The following is a 26,130-nucleotide window of genomic DNA, read 5'->3' on the forward strand; positions in this document are numbered from 1 at the left end:
GCCAAGTGGCAAGGCGGTAATGAATGTTGCATTTGCCCAGGCCAACTGACAGCACCCAAAGCCACAGTCGTTGTGGTTCTGCATTTGTGGATTTGAGCTTTCGTTTCGAAATTCCTTGCCCCCCTCACCCGATTCAACTAATGCACCTGTCATACGTTGGCTAACATTATCGCTGCCACATTGTTGGCTGGCCTCGATAAAGTCAATGGACTATGTGATCAACAACTTGGAACTTGATAAACATCAATATGGTAGATGGACTGTATTTCAGCTACACTGCCCAACACACCAACGACTACACTAAGTTCTTGGTTTTAATTAATGCAGTATTTGGCACTGAAATACACTTAGCTCTCAGATTACTTATTAAAATTCATAATATTGCCAAGACCTTTCTATTTAATATATTGAATAAAAGCAAGGAATAGTTTTGATTTAAATAAACGTACATATTTTTATTTATATTAAAATGAATATAATAAATATTAAAATAAAATAGCAACCATAATAAAATGATTATAATACTAACAATTAAAATAATAAAGTAAGTATAATAAGGGATTATAACAATATTAATTTAAATATTTCTATAATGATATACATTTATGCCTATAGCTTACGCGGCTTCAGTGTAAATAATCGAACTATCTAATTAAAGATAAGCACGTTAATGTCTCTGACGAGAGTGTGAGATACTTCGAATAACCGCAAAGTATTTTTATTATAAATAATAATGAAAAATTTATATTTATTTGCCACTTTTGAAAAAAGTTAGAAAATAAGTTTTTTTTTGAGCATTAAACAAATATAAAAAATTTTAAATAGTACAGAAATAGAAAATAATTATTAAAATTCAATTTTTAATTCAACTATCTCAATAATAAACGAATATAAATATAAAGTTCTTAACTTTCAAGAGTTTAACCTCTAAAATGTTTACATTTATTAAATTTATAAACGGGCTAAAACTTTTTTTCTTTTAATAGTCCTTGGCTACATACCTTGTACTGGGATACGAAGCTCGCATTCTCGTTGTTAATTATATAAGGAATTAAACTTTTTATTGGTAGCATCAGCTCTCAAATCATAATTGAAACTAAGCTTAATAACTTTTAATTACTTCAATATGCAAGCAGTTAAGCCTGTAATTAAGAACAGTCCATATATATGTAGTTATGTTAAGCCTTTCCTTTTCCTTTAAGGTGTGAAAAACACCCATGCACAAATCCCCATTTTCCTAGCAAAATTACCACACTTTCCTCTGAGCGCACGTCACGAATATTGCGTTAATTATGCTGAGGCGTTGGTTATTATTGAGTGTGCATGAGAGAGTTCGCTTAACTCGAGCTTCAGGCTAATTAAAGGAATTTAAGTTTACTTTAAAACGCGCTCTCATGTAACTCAAACACGCAGGTATTGTCGGCATCTTTGCTCAACTTCGACATTGTGGCAAATAATTTACATGCTGACCCGCAGAATCCGCGCCAGAGTCCATTTGTCATGCATGCAGCGTGCAAATGCAAACACACACAAATTCACACACACTCGCAGCGCACACACAGACACACACACACCCACTCTTACAGCACACTCAAATTTGCATACACTTACCCTCGGCTCCATTGGGCAGGGGTATCAGTTCGCCACCTTCGCGTCGCCAGGTTATCGTCGGCGTTGGCGAACCGGTTGCAGCACATTTTAGGGTTACGTTTGAGCCCTCGCGTATGACCATATCGGTGCTGGTGGGATAGTCCAGTATGTCTGGCGGCACTGTGCGGACAAAGCGACAGACACACAGACACACACACAGACACACACACAGGCACATAGTTATGGCAACAGTTACAGGCGACATATTATTCATACGCCGCGTGGGCCGCGCAACGATGCGAAGCGGCAATAAAATGGGCATGAGCAGGTTCGCGAATTGTTCGTCAGGTGTCAGCAGTTGGCAGCAGCAGCAGCAGCAGTTGTTATTGTTGTTGTTGACATTGTTGGTTGGTTGGTTAGTTGGTTGGTTTGTTGTTGTTGTCATTGTTGTTGTTGTTGTTGTTGTCGACAGCGGGACATGTGTGTGTGAAAAAAAGCAATAAAGAAGTTTTTGTTGAGTGGCTTTATTTGCAGCAGGCTTTTAATAAATTTGTTGCTGCTGACTATTTAGTTAAAATATTTAGTTGGTTGAACTATAGAAATATTTTTTTTTAATGTAGAGCGTAAATAAATATTTAATAAATATTTTTGATATTTAATAGGCCTAAATACTTGCACTTTCTATCGATTTTTAATACTAGCATTATATTTAAATTGATTGGAATTGTTTGAGGTAATTAGCAAAATTTTAAACATCAGATAGTATTATAGTTTTGTCAGAATTTGTATTGAGACATCAAAGAGCCCAATTATAATATATACTGAATAAAATATATACTATATATATTCACCCAATTATTATATATTCTGTGCATCTATTTAGAGCCCATTTGTAATTCCCATTGCGTGTATTTGTATACTATATATTCCGTTTCAGTTAGTCAGTTAAAGTTTTCTCCGGGAATTTTCGCTTAATTTACTTGTATGCTCTTAATTGGCCACATCATTTTGTATCTGCAGTTTATTCAACAAAGGAAAAGCCTAGAAACTAAAGTAAACATTAAAATATACAACAGCAAGTAGGTATTTCTGCAATTAAATTCTCGTGCGGTTGCTTCAACAAGTTTTTATGCACTCAAAGCCATCAAATAAGGTATAAGGGGCACAGGGCTCATGCATATCCTACAAGAACACGTCGCTTGTGCCCATTTTTTGACATTTACATGCAGCGAGAGCTATCTGCCAGCTAACAGAGACTGGACCTGCACCTGGACCTGGACCTGGACCTGGACCTGGACCCGGACCTGGACCTGGGCCTGTCGCCTGTTGTGCGTGCCAGTCTCTGGTGTTGCTTGGCAATTAATTATAATTTCACGCTTGACAATTTTTCACTTGTCCAAAAGCAGCAAGGGAGGGCGAGATAGAAGAGGGAAAGCGTGAGGTAGACAGAAGGTAAAGAGTCTGTTCTACTGACCACTTAATGAGGTCCCTCTACAGCCTCCCCCCCCCCCCCTCGCCTTGGTGTAGCCAAACAAAATGTGCATTTAATAAGTGGAGCAGCTTTTTAATGTACGTAAAATTGCAGCAATATCAAGAGACGTAGAGCAATTTGCTAGTATATAATACAAAGACAGCTTTCAAGAAATTATTGACGGCGCTCATTGTGGTTATTGCCTTGCCCCCCAACACCCGCCCCTCCCCTACTTTGGCAAAACCAAAGGCAAACAGAGCTGGAAGTATGACGCACAACATGCACACATTGAAACTTAAAAGTCTTCGTGTAAACAATGATGGGCATGTTTAACAAAATGTACTTTTTTTTTTTGCTGTTTTCACTTCACAAGCACACATTACGTATACGTCATGTTGTACAAGTCGAGTAGGCACAGTGCCTGTTGACTTGGCCGTAATGGGCTCAGCCATGACGCATGCCTCAAATCACAAAGGGCAAAAGGAAAAGAGTGAGGCAAGGTGTGGGATAAACGCTTTTTATCGCTGTGCTCAGTGGTTGGATAAGTTAAGAAATGTACTCAAACGTGATGAAAGATAAAAATTAATTTCAAATGCGCTGAAATTAAGCGTTAATGCTATAAAAGCATTGATTTAGCTCTGATAAATAATATTTAATATATTTTTAAATAGATGAGTCTGTCTAAACAAAAAAGAGAGATAGGTAAGATAGAAATTATTTATTTAGCTCTGAAGAAATATAATATACGCATTATTTTGGTAGAAAAATATAAAACAAAAATATATTTTTCTAAAAAAAAGAGAGGTAGGTAAGATGGGAAAGATTTATTTAACTCTCAAGAAATATAATATGCGCATAAATATATATATATTTTTTTAAATGTGCCTGGCTGTAAAAAAAGACGATATACGAATGGAAAATAAAGTAGAATATTAAAATAAATGAGTCCGTGCTTGCTAGTCTGCACAGGGAAATGAGAAAATATTTATAAAGAAAGGAAGGGAAAGTCGGAGAATATTGACTTATGTTTGAATAAAAAATATACCGTATTATTTTTGTAGAGAAATTATTAGTCAAACATTTTTTTAAATCTTAAATATACTTAACATAGAAATTAGAATTCTGGGGGACTTTTTATATATTATAATCAGAAAAAACTTTTAGCAAATAAATCTAAAATAAGTTTGCAATTTTAAATAGTTAATTTAAATAAATGAGTTCGACCTTACTAGTCTGTGCATGGAAATAAGGATATATACAAAGAAAATATGAAGGGAAAAAACAATGTAGCTCTGAATAAATAGCAAATTATATTACGACTAATATTAGCATAGACAATTAAAATAAACGGGCATTTTTCCTTAATATATTTAAAATAAAAAAAAGCTCTTAAAAAGAATATGTTCTACTGCGTACAGTTTCAGTTGAGAAATCTAATATATATATATAAATATATTATATATATAAATGTATTACATTATTTTATATAATTATATTAAGTAGATTTAATATAAGCAGATAAAAAACCTTAAAGCTCTTTAATGAATAATAATTATTTTTTTTATATAAGCCCGTCTCAACTAGACCATTCATGGAGATTAGAATGTTGGGGGACACAGCTCGCGGTGCACAAAGAGAGCGAACATCTTTTGCTTTTCAGTTGTAAATTCTGTGCATTAAAATGCCATTTTTCAAAACATTTTCCACTATGCACTGAGTCAACAAATCCAGTTTCGACGCCACCCAACGTCGTTTTGACACTTTCCCAGCTTTTCCGCTAGAATGCGCCCACTTGGCTGCCGCAAGCTCGCTCGTACGCGACCCGCACGCTGCCCCACTTTGGGGCACAATCAGGCAATGGCCAACGCCCGCCGCTGTCATGCATCAAAGCTGAAACCGAAAATGGACAACAAATTTCTCGACCGTAAAAATTGTGGACACATTTTCCTTTGCATTCGCGTCCTTTTGGTTTTATTTGAACATTGTTTTCTGGCCGCGTTTATTTGTCAATGCAGTTAGCTTTTTTATTCTATTTACTTTCGGCTTTTTGTTGCTGCTGATTGTTTTCATATGAAAGCCAGCCAGACATTGAATTATTTATTCGAAACAATATATTTTGCCCCAATTGATGTTTTGCTTATGGTGTTAAAGGCATTGTCTGAACTAAGCCGTATGCTTCGTGCCTCTGTGGCTGGCTCACAGCTATTTTTGTGCGCGAGATTCTTTTAGTTATGCATTTTATTTGATTTGCATGCCATTTGAGGGGCCAATAATACACGACTCCATACATATATATATATATATATATATATATGTATATTTGTTTGGCAGCAAGAAAATATGAAAAATTCACACGCAGCTATATGGCCAGAATAAATTTTCCGTAGCTATTTTTATAGCTAACTTGTTTGGGTAAATTGCGAAATTTGACTGCGAGTTTAGGTTTTGTTTGTGGCGCAAAACAAAAAGCCTTTGACAATTTTTAAATTAATTTTATAGATTTGTATACATTGTTGTGCTAGATATTTGATTTGTTTCGAAAATTTCTAATTGTTTGTATTTATTCAACATATATATATATTTTATAGATTTAGTGTCTTTGGAATTTATTTAAAATGTTTAAGTTTGTTTTGACTGCTTATAATAAGAGAAATATATAAATAAATACAAATTATATAGACAGCATCAAAGATTTTAATTAAAGGGACCATAATTCAAAGGAAGACTTTTTGTTCATATTTTTTTTTTTAATTAAAAGAAATAGTAATGGTAATGGAATAAAAATAAATAAAAGGCACATTTTTAAAGTTGGGCTCTGATTTTTTAGCAAATCGAAGTTTTATATTTATTTGTGAAATCTTTATAAATTAATTTGAATTTATTTGTTGATGAAAATTAAAGTTAAATTTTATTAGACACATTTTTGTTTATATAAAAAAAAATGTAGAAAAATATTTTTCAAAAATTTTATGCTTTTAAATAAAACTAATAAATTTTTTTAATTTTTTTAGAAATAAATATTAGGTCAACATTTTTAAGTTCGAATTCTTATATTTTCGTTAGTTATTCGATTTTTTGTTCCTTTGCTTTTTCATAAATAAATTTAAATTTATTGGTTCATATATATTAGAGTCAAATTGTATTAGAGTCTCTGCATAAATATTACCAGATATATTAAGACAGCTTATAAATTAACCCCAATACCAAGAATTAGTTTTTGAGCCTAAACAAATCAGTACAGGAAATTAATTTACAATATTAAAGCCCTGTTTTTGCTTATATTGGCCTTTCTCAAACTCTTCTCTCTAGCTGCAAATGTGCAATATCTGACAACACTTTATGCCTAAAGAGAGTTGAGTGTGTGTGCGGAAAGCTGAAAAGTAAGCAATATAAAGTCGTGCATTTTGTCAGTGGCAGGAAAAGCCGGGCACCGGCTTTAAAGGGGCTGCCCGCTTTGCTTTTAGACTTAGTTCATTTGGTTGTAAAGCGTTTTTGCACTGCACGAAAATGTTTGGAGGCGACTTGTGCATATTGCCGAGCAGGCATACACATTTGGCGCAGTGTAGGCGGCCGTAATGAATTTCGACATCAATGAAAACACAATCAACCAAAGTGGTTACTTACGACCGTAGTAAAATGCCGCGGTTTTGGGGCTGAAAATGAGAACGCCGGCGCGCGGCCAACTTGAAGCCGGAACCGAGCCAAACCAAAAACCGAACCAAGCCTTGGGGGCGGCATATTCATTTAAAATCTGTCTGGGATCCGACGCTGGGCTTGTCTCCTCTGAGGTTTTTGTACGCCAGCTGAATAATTAACGTGGGCGCACGGACACGGACACGGACACGGACACGGACATGGAAATGAACACACATTGCGGCAGCTGCGGGGCGCGCGGGGCGTATGCAGCGAGGCGCACGTAGCATGTAAATTGTTTCATTACCTTACACTTTGGCTGACCAGGTGCTTTCTAGCTGTTCATTGTCTCAATCCAGCTAAAAAAAAAATAGATGGAGAGAGGGAAACTAATGTGCTGGCTAAGTGAAAAGTAAGCCAGCTTTAAAAACGCCCCCATGCTCAGCTTAAAGAGCTGCCTAACTCAATTAGCCAATAGTTTTCAGCAATAGAGAGAGAGTGGGAGGGAGAGAGGGAGAGTGAGAGGGGAAGCTCGCAAACAAACGCCCCTCGAAACACAGTTGCCAGCCGCAGCAATTAGACTCAATCGCCAGTTGTTAGAGAACTTGTGCACAACTTTTCCGGCCCGATTGAAACACCTAAATAGACCGTTTGCCACTTGCCACTTGCCACATACCACTCGCCACTTGGCTGAGCAATTTGAAAAAAAAAAATGAAAAACTATCAGCTGCAAAATGCAGCACAAGTCGTGGGCGTCAATTGATCGACTCGCTGACCGCCCAGCCGCAGCCAAGACAAATTACAATTCATTTCAGACTCACACTCGCTTATAAAAGTTAATTTACGCGTAATTGCGCTGCAATTGCAAAAGCTATATGGGTTTTTGAAAAAACAGAGTTCAATAAACAAACATACACAAAACAAGAACGAAGGGCTTTTGCAGACAAGTAAATACCCTTGCAGACATGTGGCTAGGATTTTTGGACATGTGGCTAGGGTTTTCCTGGAAAAAGATTCGCGAGTCAAAAGCCCTTCAAGTTCCCCTCTGCCATTTATACATATTATCTTGGCTTCTATCCGCACGCATATTTAAAAATATATATTTTGACTTCTGTCTTCACGACAACTCGATCCCTAAATATTATTGTGAATAAGCATTCATATTAATTATTTTATGTATTTTATAAATATATTATTATTGTTTTTTTCTTTGAACATAATCGCTTATGAAATAAACAAATACAACAAATTTTAAAATGCTGGATTTGAACCAGCCATTTGATGGTTTTTATACAAATTTCGACTCCTTTTCCTCTACTCGGAGGTTGAACTCTCCAAACCCCTTCTAAATTTCACCAATATTTAATAGATATATATAGATAATATATAAGGCTCTAAAACGACGGCTGTGAGTACTTTTCAAGAATATACTTGATCGAGCTGCTTCTATGCGTTACACATTTCGTACAAAACTGTAATACTCTCCGCAAAGGGTATACAAACAACTTAACTAGCTGCTTTGGGCGGGAGTTGAAAAAACGTAAATTACACACAGAAATTTATTTTATTTTGTTTACCCACCGACAACATCCAAATAGCCGACTTGACTTTTCATCGGATCCGTGTTTATTTGGCACATGTACCTGCGGGTTGTAAATATTTTCATGTGAGACGATTTTCCTTATCTAGGGCTTATGTTGTAAAATGAAACAAGAACTAAAACTCAGCAGCGCAATAAGAAAGCATGCGTGAGAGCGTTTTATGGCAAAGGGCCAGCATAAATATGAAATAAACATAATCGTAAAATGCCTTCTGTTGTGAAAGTAAAAACTAGGAATTTCCAAGCAGTGAACAGGGAACGTTAAATAAAAAAGCTTTTAAGTTTCAAAAGAAATGCCAATAAAATTAAAAAAGCGAAATTAAATATGGCATATGAAATAGCAATTATTTATTAAAGGCAATGGACTAAATAAAATTGAAATAAAATAAAAAATACCAAATTGAAAATATTAAAATTGAAAATACATAAAATACAAAATATAAAAATTAAATAAATAAAATTACAAATACAAAAATTAGAAATATTAAATCGAAATAGATAAAAATTTAAATGCAAATTATAAATGTAATAATTAAAAATATAAAATAAATGCGCAAAAAAATTAAAAATATGAAAACTAGAAATATTAAAAAAAATACATAAAATATAAATATATAAAATTAATAAATATAAATATTAAAAATGAAACATGAAATAAAAACTATTTATTTTTCGAATTAAAGCTTAAATAAAATTAAAATACCAAATAAATATATAAATATTCGGTATTTATAATAAAATATTTGGCTAATTGCATAGGCAGTTTATGTATAAATGTTAAAGTAAAGTAAACATAAAAAAATTAGGTTTTTTTCGCTAGTAACAGATAAAACTTCTATCAAATAGTTTGGATTATCAATATTAAAGCAACGTTACATAATTTGATGGGTTTTTATACAGTACCATCCTTTGTCGGACTCCTTAACATCACGTATACGCAATATCCAAGCACGTTTCTCGGCATGAGTAATGCTCATGCGATGATTTTTGGTTATGACGTGATTTTGTATCGTTAAAATCGTTTGTGTATCGACACGTAGCCACGCAATCTGCACAAAGGAAATATTGTTAAAAAAAAAAATAGAAGGAAAATACATTTAGTTTACTTTCGGCTTACTTATGTGTGTACAAATTATAAAACTGAAGCGCTCGACAATTTGGGCACAATGTTAATGTTGAGCTAGCGTGGCCCGAGCTCATTTATTAGCCCAAAGACACAAAATGTCGCCAAAAGGCGGCCAACGTTTTGGCTAATGTGTAAAAGTTTAGGAGCTGATGTAAGAACTGCATACAGCCCTTAAAGTGTGCCAGGCTGAAGGGGGGGTTAAAGCTTTCAGTTATGCTTTACGCTGCATTAAGTATTTTTAAGTCTGAGTATTCCTTATTGCAAAGCTTGCTTTTCAGTGACATATAGTCTGGAGTACTTAAAACTTGGCATTAAAAAACTAAATTAAATCAATTGATTGTTTCATTTTCCAGTGAATTAACCAATTTAAGTTACACACACACACACACAAATATATATAACAAGGGGCGCCTCAAGTTATAAGGTAGAGAAATTGTTGTCTACTTTTCATATGGTCAGACATCAATTCACTAGCTTTCAATTTGTACGCTCAAATGCAACGGACCATTGTGGAGGAACATCATATTTAGAATTAGCAACATGATAGGCAGCACATTTACCATTTGTATGATGGGCTGCCCAACGATATCATCAAGGAGCCGAAGGAAGATTATCAATTTGTTGCGTGCGCTTTCACCAGGTCCATTTACCTTGCCATTTACCGAAACTGGGTCTAAAAGCTGACTAACACAAATTTGTGGCCGACCGTTTGCCATTTTCATTTCGGCAATTCATTGGGCAGCTTTTTTTTTGTGGCCCTCACCCAGCCGGTCACAAAATCAAAGTGGCGCCCAAGGGGCTTGAAACGTGCCCAGTTGCCGGCGAGGGAGCGTAACTGGAACCGAAAGCAAAGAAAAAAAATCCCTTACAAAAAGGGTCAACACAAATGGCGCACGCATTATGCGTTTAACGAGAGGACACGCACACGCACGCAGACACGCACAGGCACAAAGAGTTTTTGAGGCGTGGCACCTGAAACTATGCCACGTTTTATTTGATGAAGTGTAAACTGTTTGAAATGACAGCGCCGCCAGCAATTTCCATTAGGCGCAACACCTGGCGCTGGGTGCTGCTCTTCTAAGTGTGCCCGCTTTGCCAAACTAACAACAGACACGCCCACTGCCATAGACACACATATTGAAAGATATTCGAGTGGGGCCTGGAATTACCTTATACGTTTGCAGATTGTCGACGACACATTGGAGCACAGCCTCTCGGCCGACCGGCACGGTGACATTCTGCAGGAGCTCTCCAAACTTGGGCAGATCTGTAATGTGAATAAAGAAATTGGAGTATAATGTATGGATTGGCATAACAACAATCTAATCTGAAACAAGGTACATATCAGAGTGTTTCTTAAATTTGATTATTGAAACCTCTGTATATACCTTTCATTGGATTAAACTGATAAGCACACGTTTCATAAGTTTTCATATTGAAAATACATTAAGTTTAACTTATCTTAGAATAGGGGAGCTTAACTTTGTATTAACATTTAAGCTAAGAGCCTCAATTCTTAGATAATGCGACTAACAACTGCATTAAAACAAACAAAAAATAGTGACAGCTGCATACACACATGCACCCCGCTGCAGATGCCGCCTTCCCCACAGGTAAGATCAAACTAAGCCACAGCCGCTTTAACCTGCTATTATACGAAAATATCAAAGAGAGCGCCACGCCTGCGCTCTTTACAGCTGCCTAACAGCAAGAGTGCTGATCTTAACATAACATTTCCAGTGTTAACGCTCCTTACAGCTGCTCATTGAGTAATAAAGAAATGACTTACTGTATGACGCGCTCTTATTACTCACTGTTAAGCAGTTGTAAGAAATACTAACAGTGGAGTTGTTAAGAGCAGCAGTCTTGCTGTTAAGCAGCTGTCATTGAGTAATATTTTATTTCTTTATTACTCAATGACCTATGAGCAAGCACACGCGAGTATAAGCAGATAACGCACAAGTAAACACACACACAAACGAGTGTATGCAGAGGGTAATGCAAGATATGTGCATACATTTGTATATTTGGTATTCTGCCTATGCGTCGCACTCACACGAATGTTTCGCGTTGCTTGTGTAGGAATTCATCTTGTGAGCATTTGCTGCTTTTTTTCTGTGTGCTGTTTGTGCCGTCCGCTATGCGAGTTAGTTTAACTCTAGTAGTCATCGAGACAAGTTGTTAACCGGCCAATTGTAGTCTCAAAACTATACAATCAGAATTTCTCGACATAATAATTCATATTGATTATGTTGCCATTAAAAATTTCGCGTTGTAAAATTTGTACAAATTTAATAACATTTGCTTTCCGTTAAACAATTAATGCGTTCTAGAATTCCGTCATCCATCACAATTACCCAAATTGTAGTTTTTTATTAAAAATAACGAATGATTATTGACGGATTTTCTATTATGCAGCCAAATCTATCACGTAAATTTGCGCTAACCAGGCATCACTATTCGGCAGCTCATCTCGCTCAATTTATTGCAGCAACAACAAAGTAAACCGAGAGTGAGATATATATGTTTGGAGGAGTGTACATACATACAATTTCAATGCGCAGAACATATGTAGGTATGTATCAGGCAGAGCGCAAAACATACATACATACATGAGTGCGCAACTGCTTCTCTGCGCATTAGCTGTAATTTTTCGTTTGTCTTTTCACCTATGCACATTCGCGCATACATATCGACTACCTGTTTTGAGCGCCTGACAATTAGAGATGGCACTTACGTTTGCATGACTTTCGTATTGTCCGCTCTTAAGTTTGATAATTTACTAATACACTCAGTAAAATGCAACAATAAAATAAGCTCAATATAATAAAAATAAAGGCAAAGCATTTACAAATTCCTAATGCGATTCAGTAGCCGCAACTGAAAATTTATTGTTAGCATGTTAGATTAAGACTGCCATTTAAATTCACTATAAAATTTAATAACTTATATTATGCATAGTTATCTTATGACAACCTTTCGATATTTATGTTAAAGCTAACTTGGCTCCGCCTCTGCAAGTAAACGTAAAGTGCCGTCTCTAATTACCAGGCGTACATCAGCGGCAGCCGTTGATTGTTTTGATCTTCAAAACATGCTGGCGACATGCATATATAGACGGATATGCAGGGATGCCATGACAAAATAAACTTTACAGTTTTGTGTATGTATGTATTTACAAGGCAAGGCTAAGGTAAAAAAGATGTTTACATACATATATTCTCTTCATTGCAACAACAACGTAGACGCAAGCGCGAGATATATATATGCACCAATGTGCGTGGGTGCCAAAATGAGCGGAGAATTACAGTAATTGCACTTTAGGCAAGACGAACATGCGCGAGACAGAGACGTACATATACGCAAGTGACACAGGGAGATCAAAATCTAACTTTATCTCTGTGTGCATCACATTCCGCTTGTGCGCTTTTACAATTAAATTATTCATGCGCCTTTTTTTTTTGTCTACCTGCTGTTCATTGCAGTTCGCCTGGTATTTCAGCCGAATTTTTATTCCGATCTGGAGACCCAGCTGCTTGTCGGTCTCAATGAACTTTGGCGGCCGTTAAATTAAAATATTAATTGATAGCAAACGGATAAGGGCGAAGTACTCAAATTCCTTGATATCCCTGAACTCGGCCGTATCATTGAAGGTCCCATCGTGTCCTGTTTCAAACAACTTCCATAGACAAGAGGTGTAAGCTGGTTCAAGGACATTGAACTTGTCCTTATGGATTCCGAGATGTCAAGGATTTTCTGTTAAGCACGGTAACTACAATGTTACAAGTCCTGGATTCTTAGATCACCCCATAATATTTTGATGCACGCTGATATGCTTGATCCCTACGATCCTAATGCAACATTTGCCTTAAAGAATCCCCAGGAATATGGCCGAGCAATAAGCAATCCAAAATTAAAATTTTACTTGACCTGCCGAGAGTGCCCCTTTCGGGTATGCAATGTGTTTTTTCGGCAGGTCATGTGAAATTTAAATTTTTGATTGCTTATAACTCGGGCATATCCTTGCGGATTTGTAAATGAAATGTCGCGTTTGGATTGTCAGGACCAAGCGTATCGACCTGCATCGTCAATATATCCGAAACCAGAAGGACGATTTTGATGTCCTTTGGCAAGTTGGTAACCTGGTCAATGCAACTTTTCAGACACAGGATCCGTCACTCTGGCCAAGGGACTTCCAAATCGTCCTTTCTCAAAATCTGAAGAATTTTGTTTTCCGCCTATTTCCTAGCGCATCGCGACAATTTTTACAAAGTCCAAGATTCTTAGATGACCCCATAATGTTTTAATGCAGATCGATGCAGTTGGTCTGCACGATCCTAACGCACTGTGTCCTTTGAAAATCTGCAAGGATATGAGCTAGTAATTGCTATTTTTCTAGAAAGGATAATTTTACAAAACTGGCCATAGCTTGACCATTTTAAGGACTTTCGGCATGTCCTTTGGCAATCAGACTGTCCTTGTCTTGCACATTCAGAAAATATAATAAAAAGGACGAAGGTCCTTTAAATAGCCAGGGTATAAGGACATTTGTTTTGTACAATAAAATGGCTATATCTCAGCTGCATCCTTGCGGATCCTAATAAGTCCTTAGTCAAACAACGTGTATTGGCTAGGACTACAAACTTGCCAAAGGACATTAAAATCGTCCTTGTGGTTTCAGAAATATGGCTACTTTTCTAAAAAGGACATTCTTTTTTTTGCCATATTTCGGCCAAATCCTGAAGGATATCGGAAGGATATACATTTTTGAAGTCGTGGAGATCAGATCTATCGATTGGCATTCAAATATTTCCAGAATTCGACAAATTTCACCAACAATTTTCACAAGGGGTTAGTCAGAAAATTGCTATAAATCGAAAAATTCGGGACTAACTTCGCCATTTGAAGGACTATCGCGATGTCCTTTTGACAGAAGGTAGTCCTCATCCTCCCATTTATGAATATACAACCCAAAGGACGAAAGTCCTTCAGACAAAAAATTTTTAAGGGCAAATTTGTAAACCGAAAATAGCTTACAACTCGGCCATATCCTTGCGTATCCTGACGAGTCCTGTGGCAAAAAATTATATTAACCGGGTCTACCATCTGGCCAAAGGACATCAAGATCGTCCTTGTGGTTTCGGAGATATCGCAATTTTAGTGTAATTGTGTGATTTCAACCAATTTTCCTTGCGGCCCGCGACTGAAAAATTACCAAGTCCAGGATTCTTAGATGACCCCATAATATTTTAATGCAGTTCGATGCAGTTGGTCCCTACGATCCTAACGCACCATGTCCTTTGAAAATCTGCAAGGATATGACCGAGTTATGGCCATTTCTTTCCTCAAAAAACTCTTATATATCTTATTGATATTTTTATTTCAAATGTGTTTTTATCATTACAGATTGAAGGATTCAAGGACTCCAATCGATTCTAAGGACTTTTATGAATCTAACGAGGCTAATCCTTCCAGGATCGCATATATATTAATCCAAATATAGTCATTTTAAAATAAAATCGAAAAAACATGTAAAAAACAACAATTTTGTTAATTTTAACAAAAATAAATTAAATAACTTAAAATTGTTAAACAAACTCCTGTTTTTTTACTTCCAAGGGATATGGGATTACAACAAATTCAAAAATAAACGGTCGTTAAAAATCTGTCCGTTGAAGGCCGCTGGTACCGAGATTTTTCTTAAATTTTGCTAAAATACCAGGCGGACAGAAATGACCAGCAGGTTGACAAAATTTTTCAGCGTCCGAAAATTTTCTGTTGCATACCCGAAAGGGGCGCCCTCGTCGGCGGCCGGGTCCACAATTTGTACTAAAATTCCGCTGAAGCACCAGGCGAACAGAAATGCTCAGAAAGTCGACGAGTATTTTCGAATAAAAATTTTCGTTGCATACGCCTAAGGGGCAAAAATGTAACTCATTTAAAATGAGTGATGTTAAGCTACAGGTAATGTTAAATGAGTGCTGTAAAGCGGATGTTAATTAGCAACTATTTCTGCTGCTCATTTACAGGGGCTGCTGAAAGAAAAAGCATGGTTGTTTTTGGACCATTTCAGTGCAAATTTTGCAGGGATCTGATCCTTTAGGTTCTCAAGGACTATATCAATGGTATAATATAACCAAGGATATACAAGTCAACTAAGTACCATTAGGGGCGGGGAAAAAACATGCATGCCTATGGACCATTTCAATGCAAAACTTGCAGAAATTTGGTCCTTTTGGTTCGTCAGGACTATATCAATGGCAGGGAGTTACCAAGGATATGAAGGTCAACTAAAAACCATGATAGGGGCGTGGCTGAAAAATTCATACATATTTCTTAACCAAGTTCTTGCGTATTTCGCACATGTATGACCATTCAGGATCGTTAGGACTATGCCTATAGTCTGGTACAACCAAGGATCAGTTTAAATCATATTATTTGTGCGTGAGCGTGGAAGTTTTGGCTGAAAAATAAAACAAAAAATTATTAACACTTTTGTACAACTTGAAACTGTTTTATCTCGGTCCGATCTTAAAAAAATGACCTTTTGGACTCGCAAAAGTCTATACAGAATTTAATTAAATTCAACAATTAGGATTCGCATTGGCATAATAATATATTTAAAGAAAATCAAGCTTAGCTTTAATTATAACGTGGGCGATGTTGTCACTCAGACGTGCTATTAACAGCTTACAGCTGAGCAGAATAACATGCCTTTTTAACAGTGGATGTTAGCTAACAGAAAACTAAGTTGCGCGGGCGCAAAGCGGACAGAACTTTGCGAGTTTTGTTTTGAGTGAAAACCAAACAAAACACAGGAGAGCGTGATGCAGAGGTAGATAATGCAAACACTTGTTTGTGTGTGTGTTTACTTATGCGTTATCTACTTACGCTCGCGTGTGCTTGCTCGTGTGTTATCTGCCTCTGAATCATGTTCTCTCACACAAGAATTCATCTTGTGCTCGACAGCTAAATTTCTGTGCGCCCATTTTTTCGTCTGCTTTGCGCACTCGCAACTTGATTCTCTATTTGCTTAACCCCAGTAGTCAATCGCACAGTTTAAGCAGTCTCAAGCTACTGTGCAGCCACAAACTTTTAATATCAGGTGCGGTAAGCATGGGATGCATGCTAAATGCGCAGAGCTGTATTTCACACATGTCATATCTCGGCTAATTGAAGTTCGATCAAATATTTTACAAATATTTACACATATTTTAAAATGAAAAGTGTAATAAATCAATTTGAACACGAGTTTGTATATGTAAAATAATCCTATTTCTTAAAGGTTTTTGTTATCTAGGTGCTCTCTTTTATTTAAGAAGTAATCGCGACCTGCAAGAGCAGATATAATAACACATTATCTATGCTCTAATGAGCAATTGACTACTGGGGTTTAACTTACAGAGAACTACAATGCGAGAGCGCAAAGTAACAAAAAAAATTGCCGCACAGAAACTTGAACAGGCCGTCGATCCAAAGAGGAACTCTTGTTTGAGAGAGCGTGATTTATAGGTAGATAACCCATAGGCAAATACACACTTGCTTAAGAAGATAAAGCACAAGCGAACACACACACAAACAAGTGTATGCAGAGCTTATCGCAAAATATGTGCATACACTTGTGTATATTGCTTGTGCATTATCTATTTCGGCATGGCGCTCACACGTTTTGCTTCATTTTTTGTCCACTTATTGCCTTTACAGCTTCATTCTGTCTTAGTTTGACCCCAGTTGCCAATATGTCATATGCCGTAAATAACTTAGTGGGTGTGTATCCGATAAACTTACTAAGTCGATGAAAGCACATTTGAACCGAGTTACGGTCGTTTTACCATTTTATACATAACACAATAGGAATTCACCTAGTCAATTTCATGTTCAATATCTGAATACTGAGCATGAATGAAACAAGCTGCATTTAACATTTAGCATCAAACATATTGCCGTACAACCCGATATTAATGAAGCGCATCCGTGCAATAACTTCAAATTCTGCATGTCTACTGAGGTGAAACTAACCCAAAGCGCAAGAAAAAAGCGCTCACAAAAATGAGACCAGACAAACGATCATCAGATAAATTTGACCACTCAGAAATGAGCAATAGCAAAAACTCGAATGAGTGCCATGCATAAGTTAACATCACAAGCAGACACACATATGCATGCGAAGATAAAGCACAGCCATACACACACACACACATATATATATATATATATATATATATGCAGAGAGACGCGCCAAAGAGATAACTCGTGCATTGCGCTCACACGTAATTTTGTTGTTGTTTATCGCTCTACACAATAATTGCTGGTGTACGAATTCATCTTGAGAGCGTCTGCTTTCTCTATCTTCGGTGTGCCGTTTTTATCGTTAATATGCATTCGTTGCTGCTCTCAGCTCTATTATAAGAATAGCGCTAAGTTTGGCTCTCAACGTCGTTTTGATCTTATAACAAAGGCAAAGTGTCAAACATGTGTAAATGTGCGTCAGTGTGTGTTCTTCCCTACTTTTAAGCCCTGCTCTCAGCACAGTTCTCAGCCACGATTCAATAGCTCTGCCGGCGATTTCGACTACTTCTGAAATTACAAGAGCAGAGACTGATCTTGCTATCTCTGTCTAACTAAAGTTATGGGCTTGCGTCGTTTGTTTTCGATTTGTCTAATACATACAGACATACAAACGTACATATGTATGTATGTATGTCCAAAGCGCTGGCTGCCCGAAAAAACTGTAACTACACCCTGTATACATAGAAAATGTAAGGGGTATAGCGGTTTGGTGCAATATATAAATATATATATGGATATTCTTTAGTCATTGCAGTGTGTGTATCCGCAGATGTATTATTGTTGCATAAATACATATGTGTTAAAAAGGAATATACGAAAAGAAGCTACAGGGCATCTCGCAGTTGGTCACTCCCGGTTAAAGAAATTGAACGTGTTTTTTTTTACGGTTCTTCGTTAATCTACTGTGCCCGTCCGCTTTGACGCTGTTTTTGTTTTTGCAAAAACGAATATAAAAGAAATATGGCCAAACGCTGATGCGTGGACAGCGTCGAATTTAGTTGAGTTTTCATAGTCAAAGCGGAGAGTTTTTGGGGCGGATATGCAAAAGTGATGCAAGAAAAATGACACTAGAAATCCAACGTGTACAACGAACACAAAAAGAACTGCTTAAAATATTTTATTTTATATGAAAGTAAAGGGATTCAGACAACTTTCTGCCTGTCTTTTGTATTCATTATATTGCTTACTTTTGAGAATTTGGGAAACCAAAAGCTGTACCCATAAATATGCATATATTTAAATAAATGTTGAGTACTTTTTCTTATTCACATTATTCTGCAAATACTCAAGCTGAACATTCATTGACAACCGCTGAACGAACAGCTTTAAACCTATTGAGAATAACAAGTCCTATGCAGTACACAGATAAGGCCACATTCTTGGATATTTCCCAGAAAACAGTTCCCAGTCCCGCGAATCAGTCTCCCTCCTAGCTAGACTCTGTCGTCTGCCCGTCCGCAGAGGCAGTCAGTCAATCAATGCTTCGGCGCTCGAATGCCCAGCGATGCGGACAATGCGCGGGTTGACTTTAAATGCGCGCCCGCAAGTATGCAACAGATTTGTGGCTTTCAGTGGCGGCCTTTAAAAGTTTGCCTACACACGCACACACACACCTGCATATACCCTTGTGTGTGTGTGTCGCTGACATGCCAAGGAGACCTCAACAAAGTTGGCGTTACGCATACGCCCCGTGAATGTTATGAAAACAAAAAAATAAAAATAAAGGCAAACAAACAAAAAGGAGCCGTCGGCTGGGGATGCTTTCTTATATGCGGGGCACGCGTCAGTTAAAGCAAATCAACACATAACAATCTTGTACTCAAAATGCGTAAACAATGTGATAAGCAAAGAGCGAGAGGGAGAGAGAGAGAGAGAGAGAGAGAGTGGTGAGACGGGAGAAGAGGCGGGGGGAAGCGCGTATTCGCGACGAGCATGCTTTTTGATGTGTATTGATGTGGTCTTAAATCTCACTTGCAAGGGGTAAACAGCGCAAGAGTATGGCATTGCTCAACACTGACAATAGCTTTGTGTGTTATTCACTTGTTTGTTTGCTTGTGTGCGTGTTTGTGTGGGTGTGTTTAGTGTTTAGTGTGTTCTCATGTTGCGGATTGTCGTCTAATCTCTGTCTAAACATTACGTTCTGCGCCGCTTATTACACACTATACCGTAAGCTCTGAAGGGGTATATAGAATGTGATGAGTATCAAATAAAAGTTTATTAATAATGCATTCGTAATGGGATAAAGCTATATTGTGAGACCCTATCTATGTAATTACAGTGTTGCCATCCATGTTAATTATTAATAGCTATCGATAAGAAGATGATTGTGGAGTGTGAGGATAGTCGCTATTGCGAAAAGAAAGAGGACGTTTTTTTAAAGTCAAATTAAAAAATAATGAATACTACTTAACTATTGACACCTGATAATCTTTATAGTAAAATTATTATATTAATGTTGGTAAATATTTAAAATTTTCAAATTTTATTATTTTAAAAATGTAATAGTTTTAAGATAAAGCGCATTGAATCTAATGTAAGGTTTAGACTACGTTTTAGGTATTTGCCGACTGCTTTACATTGAAAACCTTTATTAAATTTAAATTTAAATTTCCAACTAATCTATTTATTTATTACTTATTAATATGCTTATTACTTATTAATAATTAAGAGTTTGAATACCTATTTATACATTTCTAATGCGGAGCTTTAAAATGGAACTTGAGCAGACTATTTCGCTCACACAACAGTTAACTACTATTTTCCACACAAACCGATTGAATTTGGCGAAATATATGAAGCTCATACGAAATGAAACTTTCAAAAAAGTCTTGCGAAGGGAATTTTAATATTTTAATATTAATAAATTTATATGAATGTATGTGAAACAAAGCTGTTACTAAATTCGAAGCACAATTTGCTAACAAAGCATTTGGGAAGAGTATTTAGCACAATAAAGTTAGTCAAATAAGGCCACATTTGAATTAACATTCATTTTCTCAATCCCAATAAGCACGGTTTTTTCATAAGCCAAATAACTAACTCACTTTCCAAAGGGTATCTACGCTTCGATTTCTATTTACTAATCGTTTCTGGTTGTGCGCCCTGAAGTATGCTCCACTAGATAATAATAATGGCAAAAGGGGGGAAGCTAAGTGTGCTTAAGTGCTGGGCACGACAATTTCGCCGCTTTCAGCCGGAGCTGCTGTGCCTGTTAATAAGCTCGATTACCCAGCTCCTGTCGCGTCAATAAAAATTTGCCACAGACTGTCCTGAGCACCCCTGGTGCCGAGCCCCCGTGCGCTCAGCTTGCTCTCGCTTGCTTTTTTCTGTCTCTTTTGCGCTGCCCTTCGTGTAACGGCATTCTGTGTTGCCTTTTGCCAACTCATTTGATTTGGCTCCGTTTATATTGATATGTGCCAGCCTGCCAGCCTGCCTGCCTGCCTAGTTGCCTTTCCCCGCCCCCTCTCGCCACTCTCAATCGTTATACATCTACCCTCATCCCTGCGCGTTGCGTGTATTTTTATGGCATACTTTTCGGCGCGTTCGTGTGTAAATATGTGCAAATTCGCAAATTCGTTACATATTTTGTTTTGTGGCACATCATTCCGGGTAGACTTGGGTGTGATTGTTTAGTGGATTTATGGGCACATGAAATTAGGATTTAATGTGCATATGTCTTCTGGCTTGAGTGGATTTATTGCACATCCTGAACGCACATCCCTCGCGTCTCTGTACTTAAACATAATGCTTATGATATATGCGAATAAAGCAAATCGTTTTTGAGCTATCCCCCCCCAAGGGCCGGCTATTTGTTGTGGTTCCTTTGTGTTTGCGTTTGTGTTTGTGTTTGTCTCTGTGCTTGTGCTTGTGTTTGTGTGAGGTTTGAACTGGCTTAGCTGCTCAGAGTTTTTGGAAAGTAAGTAGCTCGGCATTTGCTTAAGCTATATGTAAGGCCTGGGCTTTGGCCACATTTGTAATTGTAATCTTGCTTGGTGAAAAGTGCATTTTATAGGGATTTATGCGTGTTGGGGGCTTCAAGTAATATACAACATATAAGCCTTTAAGCAATACAGATTGTATATCTACATACAGATTTCATAAAATTCACTTGCACATTAAAACCAAAAGTATTTAATTTGTATGCGGATAATATATAGAGGTATTAATGAGCACCCGATTAAGTTTTGAACATGCTAAATTAATGCTGAAGCATTTTAAGTGAGAAGTTAATGGATGTTAGTTGGAAAAGAGTCAAACTAATGAGTACTCAATTATTTTCTGAGCATAAGGTTTTGCTTAAGAATTGTAAGCTCGATATAAGTTAATAATGATTAGTTGATAATGATTTTAGTTTGCAAAGACTAAATGCGATCTTCGTTCCGATACGACAAACTGCAATCGGTACAGGAATTCATTATTAACTCAAATTGTATTTCATTTTTAATATCTAAATAAGTGCACTTCAAGAAAATAATATATTTTAAACTGAATTATATATAAATTATTCTTATTTAAGTTTAGATACTCACAACAAAAATATAATTAATAATTCAATCGAGCTTTAATTTTGCTTGGAGAATGAATTATATAATTCAGAGCATTAAAGATATGTAAATAAAACTTAAATTATTCGTTAGAGTGAAGCACATTTTTAGTTGCTTCTGATATGAAAAGAAATAGGACTTCCTTCACTTACTTTATCAAAAATTATTGATGGCAAATGTGTATTTTTTTCATCTACCATTTATATCGCTTACATTTGTTTTCATTTAGCTGCTCGTATCACATCGGTTTTTATTTTTGTTATTATAAAATACAATTATGCAACCACTTTGGCTTATCGCTGAGTGGTTTTTAGGCCGCATTCTCGAGACGTTCATTCATAAGCACACTCTAGGCGCATTTCCGGCTTACTTTCTCTTTCTGCTCAATTCAACTTTAAGCTCACTTTATTAAGTCAACTCGACGCGGCATTTCGACTTAATAAGCGCAACAACAACAACAACAACATCCGGCAAATGGCGCTATTTAAATGCTAAACAACTCTATTAAGTTGCACGACACACACACACACACACACACACGCACACGCACACACACACATGGCACACACATTTGCCAGCCAAGGCCAGATTTAGCTTGAGCATTTTCGGTCCGCTTGCTGCCTTGGCTTGGGGGCGGGGGGTGTGGCAGCGGGCAGGGGGGGGCAGAGTCAGGCAGAAATGGAACCTCAGCACGTTTCAAATACAATTTACAATAAATAAAATTTAAAAGCGAGAAAAAATGCTGCGACAACAGCGACTAAAGACACGACACCGACTCACGACCGAACGACTGACTTAATGGCGCCTCGCGATGGGCTCAGGGGGGAACTCTAGAGGGGGGTTGCCAGAAGTGGGCAGAGCACGTGATGCTTAAGATAACGTAACACGATACGGGCAGCACGCAGCAAAACGTGTGCACGATCACCACGAAGACTGAATGCCCTAACAAGAAAAAAAAAGGGAACAGCCAAAATGAATAAATAATAAATATATAAAAGTGGGAATTTGACTATTTATTTGCGTGGCTCCTTGTCTTGTTTTTGTTTGGGCTTTGTATATTTTTTTATATTAATTTCTAATTTAATTATTAAATTTGTTGTTTAACTATCAGTTATTTAATTATAATATTTTAATTGATTTTTTATTTAATTTTTGAATAGTCAATAATTGATAAGCTTGTGTTTTAAATGAAGCACAAAAAATGTATGACCTAGCGACAGCCATGCCAAAAATCTTGAATAAAATACATAAATAAGTCAAATTGGGAGAAGCCAAGGTATAAGCATTAAAAACATTTTATTTTTTAAGTAAAATTACAATTTTTTAAATTATTTAAGCTTCAACAATTGTTACAAAAGCACAAAAAACAAAGATCTAGCGCCAGAAAAAACAAAAGTTGTTTACATAAATACTTTGTAAGTCGATAAAGTTATTGGTTTGACTAGGAGAATGCGTAGAGTAGTTTTTTATCAAACAAAAGAAATACTTTTCTTTCTTATTGATACAATAAGAAAAATTAAGAAAAACTGAGTAAAATATAAAAAAGGCTTTATTTTGACTTTCCCATAGAATCATCTATAGAATAAATATATTACATTTGTTATATAAAATATCTAACACCTTATTTAAATAAACAACACTTAAGCCCCTTTTACTTCCCAACTACACTTTTATCGATGTACTAACTTCCAAAATTCAGTTGAATCTAAAATATTGTGTTAGTTATAAGAAGGCATTTACATACACACCCAAATGAAACTTGATTTCTGTATGTATTAGAAGGGCTTAGCAGCCATCGCTATAGTTTAGTAACTAAAGCTAGCAGTTTCGTACATGTACAAGAAAAAGATAAATACTTGCAGATGTTTGATTAACTTTTTCTCACGAAATCGTTCCTCGTGACTTCAAAATAATTGAAAAATATGTTGTTATGTATTTATGTATTTATGTAGAGTACATAAATTAAATAAAGTCAGTTACACATGCATTACAAATGCTTTCTTATATAATGAGGAGAAGAATATATATATGTATATTTCAGGAGAAATGTGGGAGGTGGGCGTGACAGTGTAAATTGTAAATCGTCTTACCTTTCTCTGGTATTACATTGACGACCGTGTCCTCGCGTATGTCTTCCAGCAGCTCCTCGTGATTTTGCATTTCCGCTTTGGGTACGCACGTTGTCGAAGGCGAGAGGGGGAGAAAGAAAGAGACGAGAGAGAGAGAGAGAGAGAGAGAGAGAGAGAGAGAGGGTGTGTGTTAAAAAGTTACATTTACAGGTAATACGTAGTTAATTTTAGCTCGCTTTGCTCTGGTGGAAATTCAATTTGCGGTTAGAGCATTGAGCAGGTCACATCAATATAAACAGATAAACAGGTTGCACAGCAACCGCCCAAAAACCAAAAACCACACACGCACACACACACACACACAGATACACACGCGCACATACCTTAACACTGTCAAATTGCTTTGGCTGTAGAGGTAGGTGTGCACGGCGGAGTTTATTGCGGAACTTGGGTCTTCTGGCTCAACTGTTCGTTTCGTGCATTTTTCCGATATTTTTTCTCGGAGCGCATTTATTTGGCGCCTTCTTTACGAGCAGCTTGTAATTCTCGCGACCGCAAAATGAAGTTGCACAAAATGCGCAATTTGACTTTTGTGCAGCAGCTGCAAATGAAGCTGCCAGCTATATGAAATCAATAAACCGTAGCGGCCAAGGGGGGGCTGCTAGATGGTGGAGGGGGAAGGGGGGCGCTTGGGTGCTCGTATATTACCCAGACAGGTGAAATGCAATGCAGTGCACGCATCATCAAATATTTAGTAAATGCTGCCAAATGGATAAATGTGCAAATGGATTTACGTTTATGCGCTACTTGTTTAGAATATGCCAATTGAGGGGGTTGTTCGGCCGGATGAAGGGGGGGGGGGGGGGGTGTTAAGCGGGGCAGCACTTTAAGGTTGGCTGCGTTTTCAAACGCTTTGTGATTAGCATTTTTTTTATTGGTAACTTAAATTGAATTGGCAACTTAGCTGGATAGTGAGATTGAGAGACAGAGAGAGAGAGAGATTGGGTTATTGAAAATTTGTTAAAATTGTTTTTCGGATCTTTCTACTTAATCATTTCATAGATCCAACACGCAAAAAGCCTTGCAGCTAGCTTATCTATATCGGATTTGGAAACGGATAACTCAATGCTGTGGATGCCATTAAAAATAGATTTTATTAGATATATTTCTTTAAATAATGTAGCTTTAAATATATTTTTCGAAATTTAATATTTTAGAATCTTAATAATGTTATATTATATTTCTATATACAACAAGATTTTTGCTTGTTGAATATACAAATATATGTATATTTTACTTTATTCAATTTAATATCCAGGTTTTTTATATTATATAATAAATTGTTTTTAACTAAATTTATGTACATATTCATTTCTATTTTAAACTTTTTTTTTATTGTATTTATTGTTCATATTAAACATTTGAAATATTTTATGTATCTTTATATAACTTTATGTATAAATTTATTTGATTTCTTTGATTTTATAAATTATGTATTTAATTTAGTTAAGACTTTTATTATATATAATAATATTATAGATTTTAATAAATTGATGGCATTATTTTGTGTGTGTATATAATAAATTTTTTTAAATTAAATATTTGATTATTTAATATTGTATAATAGCAATAACCTTTTTGATTGTTATTTTTTTATTGTTATTATTAATACATTTTTTAATATAAATGAAGGACATATGTAATTTATAATCAAATTATTATCTCTGCTATTTATTTAGTTATGATATTATATACTGTTAAAATGTTTGATCTTTAACTTGATTTGTTTATGTGCTCATATAGGATTTGTAATAGGAGTTGACTTCGTAAACAAGTCGTCCAGTCTTATTGTACGATATTTGTCAGTTCGTGTGGCTGTGGATAAGCTAAACTTTTGCCGAGTTACGCTGACTTTTCAAGATGGTAAATACGATAATAAAATGCAGCCCAACTACTTTTATATAAGCCTTTTCTTGTCTAGCTCGACGTGAAGTCTGGCCGTGCAGCATCTCAATTGGCGGCCGGTT

General features: G+C 36.3%; 1 protein-coding gene and 2 long non-coding RNA genes across 13 annotated transcripts in view; 2 read left to right on the forward strand and 1 right to left on the reverse strand.

Moving 5' to 3' along the window:
• Positions 1-15,017, forward strand: part of LOC135439056 (uncharacterized) — a 44,304-nt gene extending 29,287 nt beyond the window's left edge. For both annotated transcript variants that reach the window (XR_010437978.1, XR_010437980.1), the window contains exon 2: positions 14,827-15,017. This is a non-coding gene — a long non-coding RNA (uncharacterized LOC135439056). The remainder of the gene's footprint in view (positions 1-14,826) is intronic.
• Positions 1-26,130, reverse strand: part of DIP-theta (Dpr-interacting protein theta) — a 65,797-nt gene that overhangs the window by 17,948 nt on the left and 21,719 nt on the right. For 3 of the 9 annotated variants that reach the window (XM_064697666.1, XM_064697664.1, XM_064697663.1), the window contains 5 exons: positions 24,125-24,199; positions 10,590-10,687; positions 9,198-9,343; positions 8,276-8,337; positions 1,612-1,770 (listed from right to left, as the gene is read on the reverse strand). The exons of 1 other annotated variant lie outside the window; for it this stretch is intronic. In XM_064697666.1, coding sequence (XP_064553736.1) covers positions 1,612-1,770; positions 8,276-8,337; positions 9,198-9,343; positions 10,590-10,687; positions 24,125-24,199 — 540 coding nt within the window. Of the gene's footprint in view, positions 1-1,611; positions 1,771-8,275; positions 8,338-9,197; positions 9,344-10,589; positions 10,688-10,808; positions 10,831-24,124; positions 24,200-26,130 lie in introns of those variants that run through there. 5 more of the 9 variants (XM_064697668.1, XM_064697669.1, XM_064697665.1 and 2 more) reach the window with 5 other exon arrangements.
• LOC135439055 (uncharacterized) lies at positions 10,948-13,175 on the forward strand. Of its 2 annotated transcripts, none has more exons than XR_010437977.1 (3): positions 10,948-11,033; positions 11,839-11,995; positions 12,906-13,175. It is a non-coding gene; the product is annotated as an uncharacterized LOC135439055 (long non-coding RNA). The 2 variants fall into 2 exon arrangements; XR_010437976.1 differs by lacking the exon at positions 10,948-11,033 and having other exon boundaries at positions 11,591-11,851; positions 11,912-11,995.

The sequence above is a fragment of the Drosophila montana genome, unplaced genomic scaffold (assembly GCF_035044405.1).
Source record: "Drosophila montana isolate Dmon_TW-CO22-7 unplaced genomic scaffold, ASM3504440v1 contig_402_1, whole genome shotgun sequence".
NCBI lineage: Eukaryota > Metazoa > Arthropoda > Insecta > Diptera > Drosophilidae > Drosophila > Drosophila montana.